The sequence below is a fragment of the Manis pentadactyla genome, chromosome 2, assembly GCF_030020395.1.
Source record: "Manis pentadactyla isolate mManPen7 chromosome 2, mManPen7.hap1, whole genome shotgun sequence".
In the NCBI taxonomy this organism is placed as follows: domain Eukaryota; kingdom Metazoa; phylum Chordata; class Mammalia; order Pholidota; family Manidae; genus Manis; species Manis pentadactyla.
Window position 1 is genome coordinate 214,784,250 of NC_080020.1, and position 13,615 is coordinate 214,797,864.

General features: G+C 50.8%; 2 protein-coding genes across 9 annotated transcripts; both read left to right on the forward strand.

The window, feature by feature from the left end:
- Positions 1-2,408: 2,408 nt before the first annotated feature.
- Positions 2,409-11,126, forward strand: MPV17 (mitochondrial inner membrane protein MPV17). Of its 8 annotated transcripts, none has more exons than XM_036903502.2 (8): positions 2,409-2,479; positions 2,915-2,989; positions 8,615-8,730; positions 8,954-9,046; positions 9,139-9,180; positions 9,494-9,526; positions 9,769-9,821; positions 10,813-11,126. In XM_036903502.2, the coding sequence occupies exons 2-8, from the start codon at positions 2,920-2,922 to the stop codon at positions 10,880-10,882; spliced, it is 477 nt and encodes a 158-aa protein (XP_036759397.2). In that variant the 5' UTR covers positions 2,409-2,479; positions 2,915-2,919; the 3' UTR covers positions 10,883-11,126. The 8 variants fall into 8 exon arrangements, with proteins under 8 accessions (XP_036759397.2, XP_036759399.2, XP_036759394.2 ...); XM_036903504.2 differs by lacking the exon at positions 10,813-11,126 and adding an exon at positions 9,991-10,242; XM_036903497.2 differs by having other exon boundaries at positions 2,410-2,479; positions 9,139-9,234.
- Positions 11,127-11,354: 228 nt separating this feature from the next.
- On the forward strand, positions 11,355-13,528 carry UCN (urocortin). The gene is made up of 2 exons (XM_036903505.2): positions 11,355-12,709; positions 12,977-13,528. Exon 2 carries the CDS (start codon positions 12,990-12,992, stop codon positions 13,368-13,370), a length of 381 nt encoding a protein of 126 aa, XP_036759400.1. The 5' UTR covers positions 11,355-12,709; positions 12,977-12,989; the 3' UTR covers positions 13,371-13,528.
- The last annotated feature ends 87 nt before the right edge of the window (positions 13,529-13,615 follow it).

Here is a 13,615-nt window from a genome sequence, read left to right on the forward strand (position 1 = left end):
TACTTTATTTCAACTCTTGATAGGAGTTGTTCAGAACCCCGGTAGGGTTGTATACTGTTATATCTCATCTTGTCAGAGTTCCCTTTTGGGATGCTGTAGACTCAGATACTGCAATACTGCTTCCTAATCAAGGACAGACCCCAGCAATGGGAAATAGGCAAACCATAGTCTTGGAATGTATAGTAGTACAGTCTGAGGTTTGAGGGGACATTGTCAGATGGCCTCAGGAAATAAAAATACACAGCCAGCTTTATTGAAAATGATTAGTGCCTACTTAATAAAACCCCGTGCCAGTCTAGACTGATGGGCATGGCTTTCTGCTTTTTCAGTGTAGGGAATTTATCATATGTCAGAAAATCTTTAAGAAGAAAGAAATCAAGTAGCTCAATTCCCTTGTACAGAAGAGGAAAAAGACCTGGAGGCAACCCAGACCATTAGCAGCAGAGGGACTACCACCCACGTCAGTGCAAAGGAGCCAAGTATTGCACCATCCTATTGTGATCCAGAGGTTATGCCAGTGTTGTTTCTGAGGTGAGTGATAGTGAAGTGCCTTCTGTTACAAAGAAGGTTTGCTCATTCTACACAGCATTCCCTTGACACTGCATCATGAAATCCCATTTTCCGTGGTAGAAAGGGAGAACCTGGGCACCCCTGATGTTGAGGCTGTAGGTTGGTGCTGGCATCCCTGCCCCTGCTGCTGAGTCTCAGCTCTCATATTGGCCCCTCAAAAGAAAATAAGGTTCTTTGAGCCCCTGCTCTCCTCTATAATGAACCCTTTCTCTCCAGGCCACTCCATTTCCAGTCTTCCGTCCCTGTATATCCACTTTATGCTCTCTACGGGTTCTTGCACTTTTCTTCCTTTGTACCTTTGCTCACACTATTCCCTCCTCCAGGAGTGTCCTTTTCTATCCACTCCACCTAAGTCCTATTGCTCTTTAAAGGTCCCAGCTCAAATTCCATCTTCACTGAGGGGCTTCCCAGATTTCTCCAATAAAAAGCCTCCCACATGTTCCCAAGAGTGAAGGAAGGAAAAGAGGATAAAAAAGTGTTTATTAAATACTTGATCTATTTCAGGTACTTTGCATATGTTACTTAATTTTATGAGGTAGGTATTGCCCATTTTACTTGACAAGATTCTGAGAGGTCAAGCAATCTGAAAAAGGTCACATAATTTACTAAGTGATGATGTTGGGAGTTGAACCTAGACAGTCTTACTTCAGAATACAGCTATCCAAACTATCACATTTGGTCTCCTGTTAACATTTACTGTTAGAAATTCACTCCTCTAGCATGGCGTTTTGCATATAGGAGCCTTTAGTTAAATGTTTGTGAAATTTTGCTTCTTTACTGTGTTCCTTCAGTACCTGTGACAGGATTCTCCCCGCCTTAATCATAAAGCAATTGAGCAAATTTGAGGTGGAACTAGCTAGGTAGAGAACCTGAAAAAATCAGATACGGATGCCTCCTGAAGTGTGGGCACACTGGGGACAGTTCAAGGTTGCCAACCTGACACACCCACTGCTAGGGATCTTGTAGGAGTTTCCACCACCCTAGAAATGATGTTACGCTATATTCTCAAAAGTTTAGAATATTAGAGCTGGAAAAGGGATTAGGAAATCACTTAATCTGTTTATTTTCAAACACTTCGTTGTGGGTCCTTTTGTTTAAAGTGGCTCTAGAAATTTTATATATATGTATGCATATGTGTGTATAGATATACACATGTATAAACATTTTTAAGGGTATTACCTCTTTTTAAGTTGAGGTAAAGAAGAACCTGTAATGAATGATACCACACAAACATAAACCCCTAAAAGTGATGGGCCCGGTTTGAAAAACATATTCCAAGCCCCTCATTTCACAGATGAGGAACCTTAAGTTCAAGTCTAGTGATGACCAAAGCTGCACAGCCCGGTAGGTTCTGTAATCCCAGTGCTTTCCATGGAGCGGTCATATTTGTGCAGCATTTCTAAAGGCTACTCTAGACAAAACACTGAATTAGTTACTATGAAGATGACATATATGAACAAGACCTTGTTCTGCCCATTCAGAAGCTCTCAGTTGAGGCTGGTGAAGAACGTAGAGACTAAAACAATAACACGCAAGCACCTTACTATGGCTTATATTTCCAAACTGATTTCTGAAAGTGAGGGCGTCAGCACCTTGGTCAGTTCCAGGGCGCGGAAATCAGAGAGGGTCTATCCAAGTTGAGAAGCCCCGACACCGGGGAGAGAAGGGGCAGAAGGAAACAGAGGTCGGACCCGGGTGGGAAGTATAGCAGGAGGGGCCCACAGCAGGTCCCGGCGTAGTCCATGTGGGAAAGGGATTGCCTACAGACCGAGCTGAGGCACTCTCCACGGATACTGGTGTCTCACCCACTCTGCATTCCCCTCGGGCCCCCGAGCGGAAGGGGAGGAGCTTGGGGAGGAAGTCCCTACGCCCGCCCAAGTCACGTGGAGAGGTCTGAGCTCGCGTCCCGGTGAGTGCTGGCGTTCGGATGTCCCGGGCCCGAAGCTTCTCGCGTCGCGTGCTCCCACAGCCCCTGTGGCCGTTCCAGGCCGAGGCAGTGACAGGCCCAATTTCCGGCGTATGGTTGGACTCAGGAAGGATGAGGGCTGGTTCCAATTGAGAGTCCGAATCTTCGGACCAACCAGGCTCTGAGTGAAAACCAGAGCAAACCTGTCCCCGTGTGTGTGTCGGTCTGGACGGAGGCCCCAGGTGGCCCCGCTTCAGGGCTGGGGCTCGCATTGCCTAAGGCGACCCCTGTGACGGGGAGCTATCCGGGAAGCATCCCTTACGAGGCCGCTGTCTCTCTAGTACAAAATGGAAGTGGGAGAGAGCACAAGGGAAAGTCTAGCGTCTCTAATTGTGGGGAGGGGCGGGGGGGATGACCCCCTCCTCTCTTGCTTGACAGGAAGCATGGCACTCTGGCGGGCATACCAGCGGGCCCTGACTGCTCACCCGTGGAAAGTTCAGGTCTTGACAGCTGGTGAGTGTCCCTCTGAGGTGGAACCGGAGCAGGCTGATTTGCGAGACACAAGCTTGCGCAGTCACACCTCCCTCATTTTTGGCTTCTGTTCAGCCCCTTTGAAGGTTTGGCTATCTCTCATTCCACGCTGTCCCCAGTCTGTTTTGCAGGGTGGGTCCCCAAGACTGTTCTTAAGGAAAGGGGTATGCATAGTTGGCCCCTCTGTAAAGTAGGAATTGAATGTCCTCAGAAAGCTGAGGAGACATCCCTTCAGGATAAAGGCATTGCCCCAGGAGGCCTCAACTTAGAAAATTAACAATAGCAAGCACTCCGCTAACATTTTACACTGTGCAAAAACACTTTCAATAAACATTATCCCATAGGGCCCCCACAGAGGTCTGTGAGCTAGGATTACTTGAGTCCTCACACCTAGTAAGTGCTTGAATCAGGACTCCTACCCCAGTTTTTCTTAGTATTTTTTGTTGTGTTGGTATCTATCACCCTACAAAAGAATTATTAAGACATGTATGTATAGAATTAAAACTGAATGTTTGTGTATCATTACCCAGCCTTGAGATTGCCTTGAGTGCTCGCGCTAATTCATACACCCCAAGAGGTAACCACTTTCCTGAGTTGTGTTTGTGCCATTCTTTTGCTTTTCTTATAGTTTATTTATGTACATGTCCCCAAACAATATACTAATCAGACTTATTTTTACTCCAAATCCAGTGATTTAATCCAACGTCATAAAGGTAGCCCAGTGACTTACTTACATTTGTTACCATTTTTCAGATTAGCTAATAAGGGAGGGGATTTCAGGGAGATAAATAAGTTTTATAGGGGGAAAGACTAGCAGGTCTCTGACTATCAGGAAAGTGCAGGAGTGATCAGGAGAAGGGGGGGTCTTGCCTGTACAGAGAGGAAGGAAACAGGATTCTAATGAGGACCATGGGCTTCTGAGAGGAAGACTGTTGGAAAGGATGGAAGGCTACTGAAAGCCAGGGTGGAACAACAGTCTTGTTACTGGAATAGCCCTGTATCAGCACTAGAAACTTCACTGGGTGATTGGCCAAGGAACGGACTGTTTTCCTCCCCGGGCCCTCCCAGCCTCCTGGGCCCCACCACCCCATGTCCTGTCCTCACAGAGTCCGTCAGCCTGCATGACTCACCTGGCTGCGTGTGTGGTGACTCATGCTGGACTGTATGGCTGTGATGAGAACTGACACACTGGGCCCTTCGCCCAGCCTCAGATTCCCTCAGGGACCCTGACTGCCGGAAGGAAGGTTCCCCCTTGCGGCTGTCAAGAATAGGGAGGGAAGGATGATCCTTGTGTTTCCCTACCCAGGGTATCTATCTGCAGCTGATGAGGGCAGGAGCTGGTCTCCAAAGGGCCCAAGTGCAGATATGTGGCTGAACTGGGGTACCAGTCTGTCAATGCTAGAGCCCCATGTGCCACGCCTGCAGTCTTTCTGAAACTGTGCCAACCACTCAGCTCAGCCCTAAAGCATCTGCTAGGTAGCACTTTTCTTAGACTTTTCCTTCCCTGCTGCTCAGTGAATTTGGGTCAAACTACAAATAAAAGGAGGGAGGTGGGTTTATCCCACCAAGCTGTTCTTAGATCCCAGCACAGTAGTTCCTAAGATCCTACGGGATAGCTCACTACACTGGAAAACAGAATAGAGATTTCAGACTTGGAGTTAGAAAACCAAGATTTGAGTGTCAGAGCCATGGCACTTAGTAGCTGTGTGAGTCAGAACAAGTCAGTAAGCCTCTTTGAGCCTCAGTTTCTCATTTAGAATTTGAGTTTAGTTATATGACCTCACAGAGTCAGGGTATGGATGATGCATGTGAAAAGCCTTTAGGAATCAAAAAAGGCTTAGTAGACTTAAAGACTCCAGGGGGTTGGCCCTTCCTGTGAGTATTGGCAACCCAGGCCCATTTTGAGGTTTGGGGTTGGTTGGGTCTGTTCCGTTTGCTGTAACTGAACATGAATAACTATCTTAGCCTTGGTTCTCCAAAAAGCAGAGCCTGAAGCTTCTGTGCAGGCACTTTGTAAGGGAGTAGGAAGTAATTCCATGAGGGAAGAGGGAGAGCCAGTGTAAGGATGGATTGTCACATTGGACACTGCTTAGGGAACATGGCTGCTCAATCACTTAAAACTGACTGGGGAAGCCTTTTGAAATGCCCCTTAGGACTATATGGGTGAATAGTCTTTTCTGGAGAAAACTTCACCCACCAACTCCCATTTCACATCGGCCAAAGGTTTGCCACATGGGCTGTTAACACCCGTGCACAAGTAGGTTGACATGCACAGTCCCTCCCCAGGTAAAGCACCAGACTCAGGAATGACATTGGCCTTAGGCAAGGATCCATCAGGCTGAGCTGCAGGAGGGGCTGGAGTAAGAGATAAGAAAATCCGGAAGACCTGAAGTGGTTCACAAGTGTCTGGTACACCCAGTTTTGGCCAAGCCAGAGTCAGGAACAGGGTAGCTTGGGCAAAGGTCTGCTGTGTGTTCTGCAGAATCTGAGTCAGCCTTCTCTGTCCTTACTTGAGGGCCCTTCCAGTCTCCAGTGGGCCCGGCGCCCAGTTCTATCCATTGTAGGCCACCCTGGTCCTGCTGTGGGAGCAGCTGAGCTGCTACAGACACTGGTTTCCCTGGAGTCTGAATTAAGCAGGGTGCAAGAGCTCCATAGGCATTTAGAAATCATTCAGTCCAACTCTGGATGCTACAGAGAAGGAAACTGAGGCAAGAGGCGGTGTGACATGCACTGAGGTCCCACATGGTCAGTGGTAGAGCTGGCGTTTCCCAATGCCCTGACCTGCACTTGGGCCTCAGGATGCTGAGTGTAGCCCAGCGGGTCTGGGCTTAGATACCTGATAAGCGGCAGAACCTTCCATTTTGTCTCATTTTCCAGCAGTACAACAGGTTCAGACCAGCAATAGGGACAGCATTCAGACCAGTCCCAGAGGATGTACTCTTCCCTTTCACTGGTAGGCTTCAGCTCCCTCTGGACTCTGCCAGATCAGGTAGCTGTTTACTCATTGGAAACTTCTGGGGAGGAATGAGTCGACAGCACCACTGGCCCCATGCCAGTAGCTGAACCTGATGGCCCAGGCCTCCTATCTTCAAGGACACGCTTCCTGCCCCTTATTCATTAGCACTGCATTTTCTTACATCTAAGACTCCTACACAAAAGCCAGGCAAGGAACAAAATCGGGAAAGCAGGGAGCTTACCCCAACCCATGCCTATGAAGAGGGTATGGAAGTGGACAGGGGTGGTCCCAAACAGATCTGCACTCAGAGGGAAGCTTCCTCACCCCCACCCCTGCTGAATTCGGTGGCGAATGATGTCACGAGAACTGGCACCTACCCAGGGGCATGATGTCACACCTGCGCCAGCATCTGCCCACTGGGCTCCATGGCCAGCTGGCAATGGGGCATCACTGCCTGGCAACCCCTTGCTCTGCCCCATAGGGCCTGGGCATTATGTCTCTGCAGGCCTCCAGCTTCAACCACCTGGAAACAAGTCCAAGGAAAGGGGAGCCAGAGTGCTGGAAGATCCAGACCAACCAGATATGTCCAGGACTCCCAGAGCCTGGGGTAGTTTGGGTCTATATGGGTACTGTGGCTGGGACAGGGGCAGGGAATGAGGAACAGGAAAATCATCCCTTCCTGCTCAATCACTTTGGCTGGAAATGCAGGCCTTGTTCTGTGATCAGACCAAAGCCTTAGGAGGCCTGGGTTCCAGCCTTAGCTCCACTCCTTACCAAGTTACCTCACCTCTCAGACATTAACTGAAGGTGTCACCCCTGCCTCTGAGACTTTTTGTGAAGATTCAATGTGTGAGAGCCCTTTGTAAACTGTAAACATCTTGCCAAAGTAGAATGTCAAACTGTTAGTCCCATATTTCAGAGGTACTGCCTTTCTGTTCCACCCTCTCTGGGCCTTTCTGGGGTCACCCCTCCCTCTCTGCATGGCCACAGCAGCTCTCTCCCTACCCCAGGAGTGCAGCAGGCAACCCCAAGTTGTTAGGGGCATAAGTGCTGACTGGGGGGAGCAAGCCTTCAGCTCCGCTGTCCTCACACTGTGAGCCATCTTTGGGTAGACTGTTTAGAGTTCTTCATGCCCTCTTGCAGAGTAGTCCTGTTGTTTGGGGTGGTTTGTTTTCTGAGCACCTGTGAGGCACTCGGGAGTAAAAGAACAGAGATACCTAAGATTCTGTCCTTGCCCTCTGGGAGGTCATGTCTCTTCTGGAAAAAGCACCAGTTTGGGGGTTTCAGGGAGAGGAGAGGCAGGCCTGCCCTGGTGTGTGTGTGTGTGGGTCCCAGAGTTGCACCATGGCTGGGTGTGCCAAGCAGCCAGGTACCCCAGCTCCAGCCCAGCCCCAGCCCTCAGCCCAGCTGTCTGTGACATGGCTGCCCAGGGGCAAGGCTGTATAAAGGGTGTGGGGGAAGAGCAGTGAGCTTGCAGCCAGCACAGACGTCAGAGCCAGCTCAGGACCAAGGAATAGGGTTGAAGGATGTGTTTGCCCAGTGCTAATTGAGGGCACAGGGACACTGGTGGCTGTGGGGCTGGGGTGTGTGGCTCTCATTACTCAGTGAGAGGAACAGGTGAGCTGGAGATCATATGTCACTTAGAAGCGGCCCTATACGTGTGTGTTTGCCAGAAACCATCACGCCACCATAACTGATGGGGTGGGGGGGTCTCTGTAAACAGTGATGATTTCTGTCTTGGTATCTTGAGCTGTTTGGAGCTGGTGTGTGAGGAGAGGGAAAGCAGATGCAAAGGCCTGGGGAAGAAATGGCTATATCTGTTGCTAGTTCAGTCTGAGGTTGGGCATGGGGCAGTCTGGGTTTACCTGATTGTGCTAAGAGGTAACCAGGACTCTTCTTGATGGGGCTTCTTGCATCCTCAACTGCCTGCGACCATTTGAGCACCCATGTTTTAGAAAAAGAGTTGTTCTCACTGTTCTCCATAAATAGAGACCCCAAGACTGAGGTGAAGGACATTGGCCAAGGTCTTGCCTTGAGCTGGGGGAAAACCCTAGGATTGCTTACCATCCTACATATGACCTATCATGGTGTGGTGTCTGGGAAAGAACATTGTCTAGGAAATCAAGCCACCTCGTTCTTGCTTTGGCTTTGCTACCTACTGATTATGTGAAGTTCTTGACCTTCATTTCCATACCTCTAAAATCTGGGGTTTGGATGGAATTATCTGGCAGGATAGAATAATATCCTTATCATATATATATATAAAATTATCTGGATGTATATATAGGATATATAATTATCATCTGGATGAAATAATTCTGACAGTCGTGGTTCTCAGCCCCTGGCACCTTAGATTCTTTGCCCTCTGTCTGCAGTTTCTGACTATGACTTCCCTTTATTGATTAATGCAGAGTTTATGGGCCCTGGCCTATTCAAAGCTACTTATCCTAGTTTCTAACAGGACACACAGGAGGTGTCACCATCTTTGGGAGAGGAGAGACTTGAAGCAGCAGGAAGGGACTGGCCATTTGCTCCAGAATTAGTCCCTTGGGCTCAGAGTGTCAGAGCCTCATTTGGGGATGTACCTCCCTCCTTGGATTGGCAGCCCATCCCCAGGAGGTGTGCTGACAATGCCTGTGTACCCTGCACAGGGTCCCTGATGGGCCTGGGAGACATTATCTCGCAGCAGCTGGTGGAGAGGCGAGGTCTGCGGGAACACCAGGCTGGCAGGACCCTGACCATGGCCTCTCTGGGCTGTGGCTTTGTGGTGAGTTCCGCCCCCAGCAGGGCTGCCAGGGGAGGGTACAGTGGTCTTAGTTCCGTGTCATTCTTTAGTTTCCCTTAGCCTCTCTTACAACTAAGCCAACCTTAAGTGTCTGCCTCTCCTGGGATTTGGCTTCTAATATTCAGGGAGGAGCTTTGTGATAAAAAAAAAAGCCAAGTATCCCCTTCACTTGACCCCTTCTCTCCTTTCTTGGGTTTGCTTTCAGGGCCCTGTAGTAGGTGGCTGGTACAAGGTTTTGGACTGGCTCATCCCTGGCACTGCCAAGGTTGATGCACTAAAGAAGATGTTGTTGGATCAGGTGAGCAGAAGGAAGAGGGAGTCCTGAAGGGTGAGATGTGCTGGGGAAGTGTGGGGCTTAGGTACTCACAGAGCTTTCCTTTTCTTCCCCAGGGGGGCTTTGCCCCATGTTTTCTAGGCTGTTTCCTCCCACTGGTAGGCACACTCAATGGACTGTCAGTCCAAGACAATTGGGCCAAGCTACAGCGGGTGAGCTGGGCAGGTGTGGGCATGATCTCTGGCTGGCAGGCTGGCAGTCCCCGAGGAATGGGGATGAGAAAGGTGGCAGTGCGGGTAGGGCCCCAGGCTCTAGAGAAGGAGCTGAGGTGGGTGTGATGTGGGAGTGTGTGTGTGTGTGTGTGTGTGTGTGTGAGTGAGAGAGAGAGAGAGACAGAGAGACAGAGAGAGAAAATGCAGACGGGGAGGTCGGGAGTGCAGGTGTGAATTTGTGCCTTCTCTGTCTCCTCAGGATTATCCTGATGCGCTCATCACCAACTACTATGTAAGAGCTGACACCTCACTGCCTGTTCTCCTGCTTTCTTGAATGCAGAGGGCCGAGGGATCAGGGGTCCTCCTGACATAGAAACCCCTCAGTTGGGAATAGTCTCATTCCCCAAGTGGGCACCATACTCAGGGAAGCACTCATCCTATTGGACAGAAGTTGGTGTAAAACCAGGCGAGGCAGTGAGTCTTAGGTCAGGTCATGGGGGCAGCCTCCCACCCTTTACCTTCTGTCTCTTGTAGCTCTGGCCTGCTGTGCAGTTAGCCAACTTCTACCTGGTCCCCCTTCATTACAGGTATGACAGATCCCTACCCCACCCTTCAAGGAAGATACACATTATGAATTATTGGCGACAAAATGACTGTCATTTCAATCTTGAGTTACTTTAGATCCCCAGAACTCTGCCCTCATGAGAGCTGCTCAGACTCCTGAGTGTTTTATTCATAATCTCTTATCCATTACAGAATCTGTTTCAGAGCATCTGCACACTGATCTTTGTGGGCATCTTGCTAGGGAGGATCCTGCCCTACAACCCTGTCCCCACCCCACCTGAACTCTCACCTTTGATGGTGTGTCTGCAGGGCACAGCCTGGGGTGCACAGCCTCGGTTAGACAGAAAGGTGGAGCACAGAGCCAACTAGGAACCTGGTTAATACACTGCAAAGTAGTATTTTACCTGCAATAATAAAGATGGTTGCTGAAACCACAATGGAAAATGTAGTGGGACTCCAGGTGAGTAGTTAAATTGTTGGAGGTGAGAGGGCTTTGGGAACAGGGAAGAATAGGAAACTCTTCAGAGGCGACACAGGCAAAATTTACATGAATAGTGTAGCTAAAACGAATACAGACTTATGAACCAAATCCTAAACATTAGGGCCCTTGCAACACTTTTTGAAACTAGAGCAAGGTAAATTTCAAATAAAGAGGTGCTACTTTATAGGGCAGGAAGTACATTTTGTGGAAGATGAAATCCCCTCAGCTGGTACATGAAGGACGAGTGTATTTAGAAGGAGCCTGGATGGAGTGAATAACACAGCTGTGTGTGGCAAGATGTGGGTATTTAACTTTGAGGCTCTTGTGCCTGAGACAGAGCTGTGGGACAGCACCAGAACCTAAGCTGGTTGTCCTCTGGTCAAGCCCCAAAGCCCTCCTTTGGGGGCTGAAGGAAGGAGCCCTGAATCTGGACATCCTCAGAGATAATCCTTCCCTGCTGCATTTTCCCACCTCTGCCCTCTGGCTTGCTCCTTCATCCTCCTCTGCTTCACGATGCCACTCCTATCCCTTAGGTTGGCTGTTGTCCAGTGTGTCGCTGTCGTCTGGAACTCCTACCTGTCCTGGAAGGCACATCGGCTCTGAGCCTGCCTCACTCCATAGTTTTCATCTTGCAGTGATGCAGCTTGATCCTGGAGTGAAGCAACCTCCTGAGTGGGCACATCAGTTTTCACGGGGCTTGCTTGCTAGTCAGAACATAATGGGGTTAGCACCATGAAACTGCCCATGTCATGCTGAACTATAACCTCTTTTTGAAATCATTAAACCCTTTATAATGGTCTTATGCCCACCACATAGTAGGCACCCCATAAATATTTGTTGAACCATATGATCTTGTCACCTTTAGTTTATACCTGTGTCCTGGCCAGTGCCACTCATCCCCATTCTTCACAGAAACAGCTGTTTCTCTAACCAGGAAACCCTCATGTAGCCCCAGCTCTTTAACGACCCCCTCAAACCCTTAATATGGTGCCTCTGTAAGTATATTACTAAATACATAATCTGGAACCTGCAGAGACAAAGAATTAAGACCCAGCGGAAATTTAGTGGGAAGTCAAAATGTCTAGAGCTGGAAAGTCTAGAGACCACCAAGCCAAACCTTTTACAGAAGACTCTGATGTCCACAGAAGTGAGGTGACTGTCCACACCACAGGGAGTGGCAGAGTAGAAACCTGAGCCCAAGTGCTATAGATTAAATGTTGCTCTCTGGTGAGATACCCCACCCCCTCAGTTCATGTTGAAAATGTAATGCCTAAGGTGATGGCATTAGGAAGTGGGGACTTTGGGAGATGATTAGGTCATGAGGGCAGAGCCCTCGTGGGATTGGTACCTTTGTAAAAGAGGTGCCAGGGAGATCCCTCACCCTATCCACCAGGTGAGGGCATAGTGAGAAGGCGCCAACTATGAAAGTTAGAGGGCAGGGGGAAGGGGTTGTCTCACTAGATACCAAATCTACAGGTGCCATCATCTTGGACTTTCCAGCCTCTAGAACTGATAAATGTTTGTTTATAAGCCACCCAGTTTATGGTGTATTTGTTGCAGCAGCTCTAACAGACTAAGACACCAAGTTTCCTTACTCCCCGGTGATCATCTGGAGGTCAAAGGTACTGCTTCTGTGGTTCCCAGGAGAAAAGTTAATTTGGCTAAAATACCAGTTTGGGGCAAATTTAGAAGCAGATGAACCAGCCTTTTGTGGTCTGAAAGCACCCTGAGGCCAGAGGCCCTAGTTCTTAGGATGCCCTGAATTTAGATTATGGGGTTGGAAGATGAACCTGGGCCCATCTGGGCTGCATCCACTGCCTCTGGGTGGGTTCCACAGTGGTAGCTGATGCCTTCATTGCCTTAGTTTGTGGAATGGATAGCTGGGGCCAGGGACTGGGTCTGAGCAGCAGAGCATTTTTCCAGTGCCTCTGCCCCTTCTAGAGGCATAGGACAGGGTCACTGCCATGGACGGCCCCATGCTCCAGCTCTCTTTCCTGTGCTAGAAAAGACTGGTCACTCAGACTAGTCTGGTCTAGGGACCGGCCCTAGTCACTGCTGGCTGTTCCAAGCAGGCAAAGGACTCTGGTGGCTCCCAGTTCAGTCTTCACACCCCAGCCAGGTTCTTGCTCTCTCCTCGCTCTCGAGTCTGACTCTGGTGCTACTTCCAGCCTACCTCGAGAGAGGCAAAGCCTAGACTAGAGTCCTGAGGCATGCTCCTTGGGGTCTTGCAACTGGCGGGACGCGAAGCCGTCATTGCTTCTACAATCAGTGCATGTTCCTCGCTGACGTCAGTCAGAGCTGTCCCGGAGCTATATAAGGCTGGCGGCGGTCCCGGGACAGACCCCGTGTTCCCCAAGGCGCCCTCAGCACGCCCCGAGGGACAGAGACTAGAGCTCCATCCTGCACGGTGCAGACGCTCTCCGGCACCCTGTGAGTGGCTGTGAGCATCCTCCCAGATGCCAGCACCGCCTGGGCTCTGGGCTCTGCGCTCAGCTTACCCACTGCGACCCGCCATGAGGGAGGGAGGGAAGGAGAAAAGGGTGGCATAAGACTAGGTATGGCTGGGGCCGGAGGGAAGGTGTGGGCACCGGGCGGCAGCCACAGGGGCCCGGCGGGGAGGCTGGGTGTGCGCAGGGAGTGGCGCCACCTGCGACTCGCCCAGGCGCACCTCACCCTGCGCCTCCTGTATGTGTCCAGGGCCGGTGGCACCATGAAGCAGGCGGGACGCGCGGCGCTGCTGATGGCGCTGCTGCTCCTGGCGGCGCTGCGCCCGGGGAGCAGCCAGTGGAGACCGGGGGCGGCGGCGGCCCGGGTGCAGGACCCGAGTCTGCGCTGGAGTCCCGGGGTGAGGAACCAGGGAGGCGGCGCTCGCGCGCTCCTCTTGCTGCTGGCAGAGCGCTTCCCGCACCGCGCGGGGCTCGACCGATGGGGAGCCCGGACTGCTGGCGAGCGGCCGCGACGGGACGACCCCCCGCTGTCCATAGACCTCACCTTCCACCTGCTGCGGACCCTGTTGGAGCTGGCGCGGACGCAGAGCCAGCGGGAGCGCGCCGAGCAGAACCGTATCATATTCGACTCAGTGGGCAAGTGATCCGCGGGGTCTGCGGCACGAAATCCTCGACCCGCATCCCCTACCCCTGGGGCGGGACGTGCGCGAGTGGAACTGACCCAGTCCCGGGGCTAGAGAGTCCCAGGGATACCCTGACCGGTCTCTGCGTTACTAGTTTTTAATAAAAGTGCTGAAGAGCCTTTTGGCCTCTGTTGTGGGGGTGCGGGGAACCACAGCAGGGTGGGAGCTCGTGGGAAAGTGGGGCCTCCCAGGCTGGAGGAAACCAG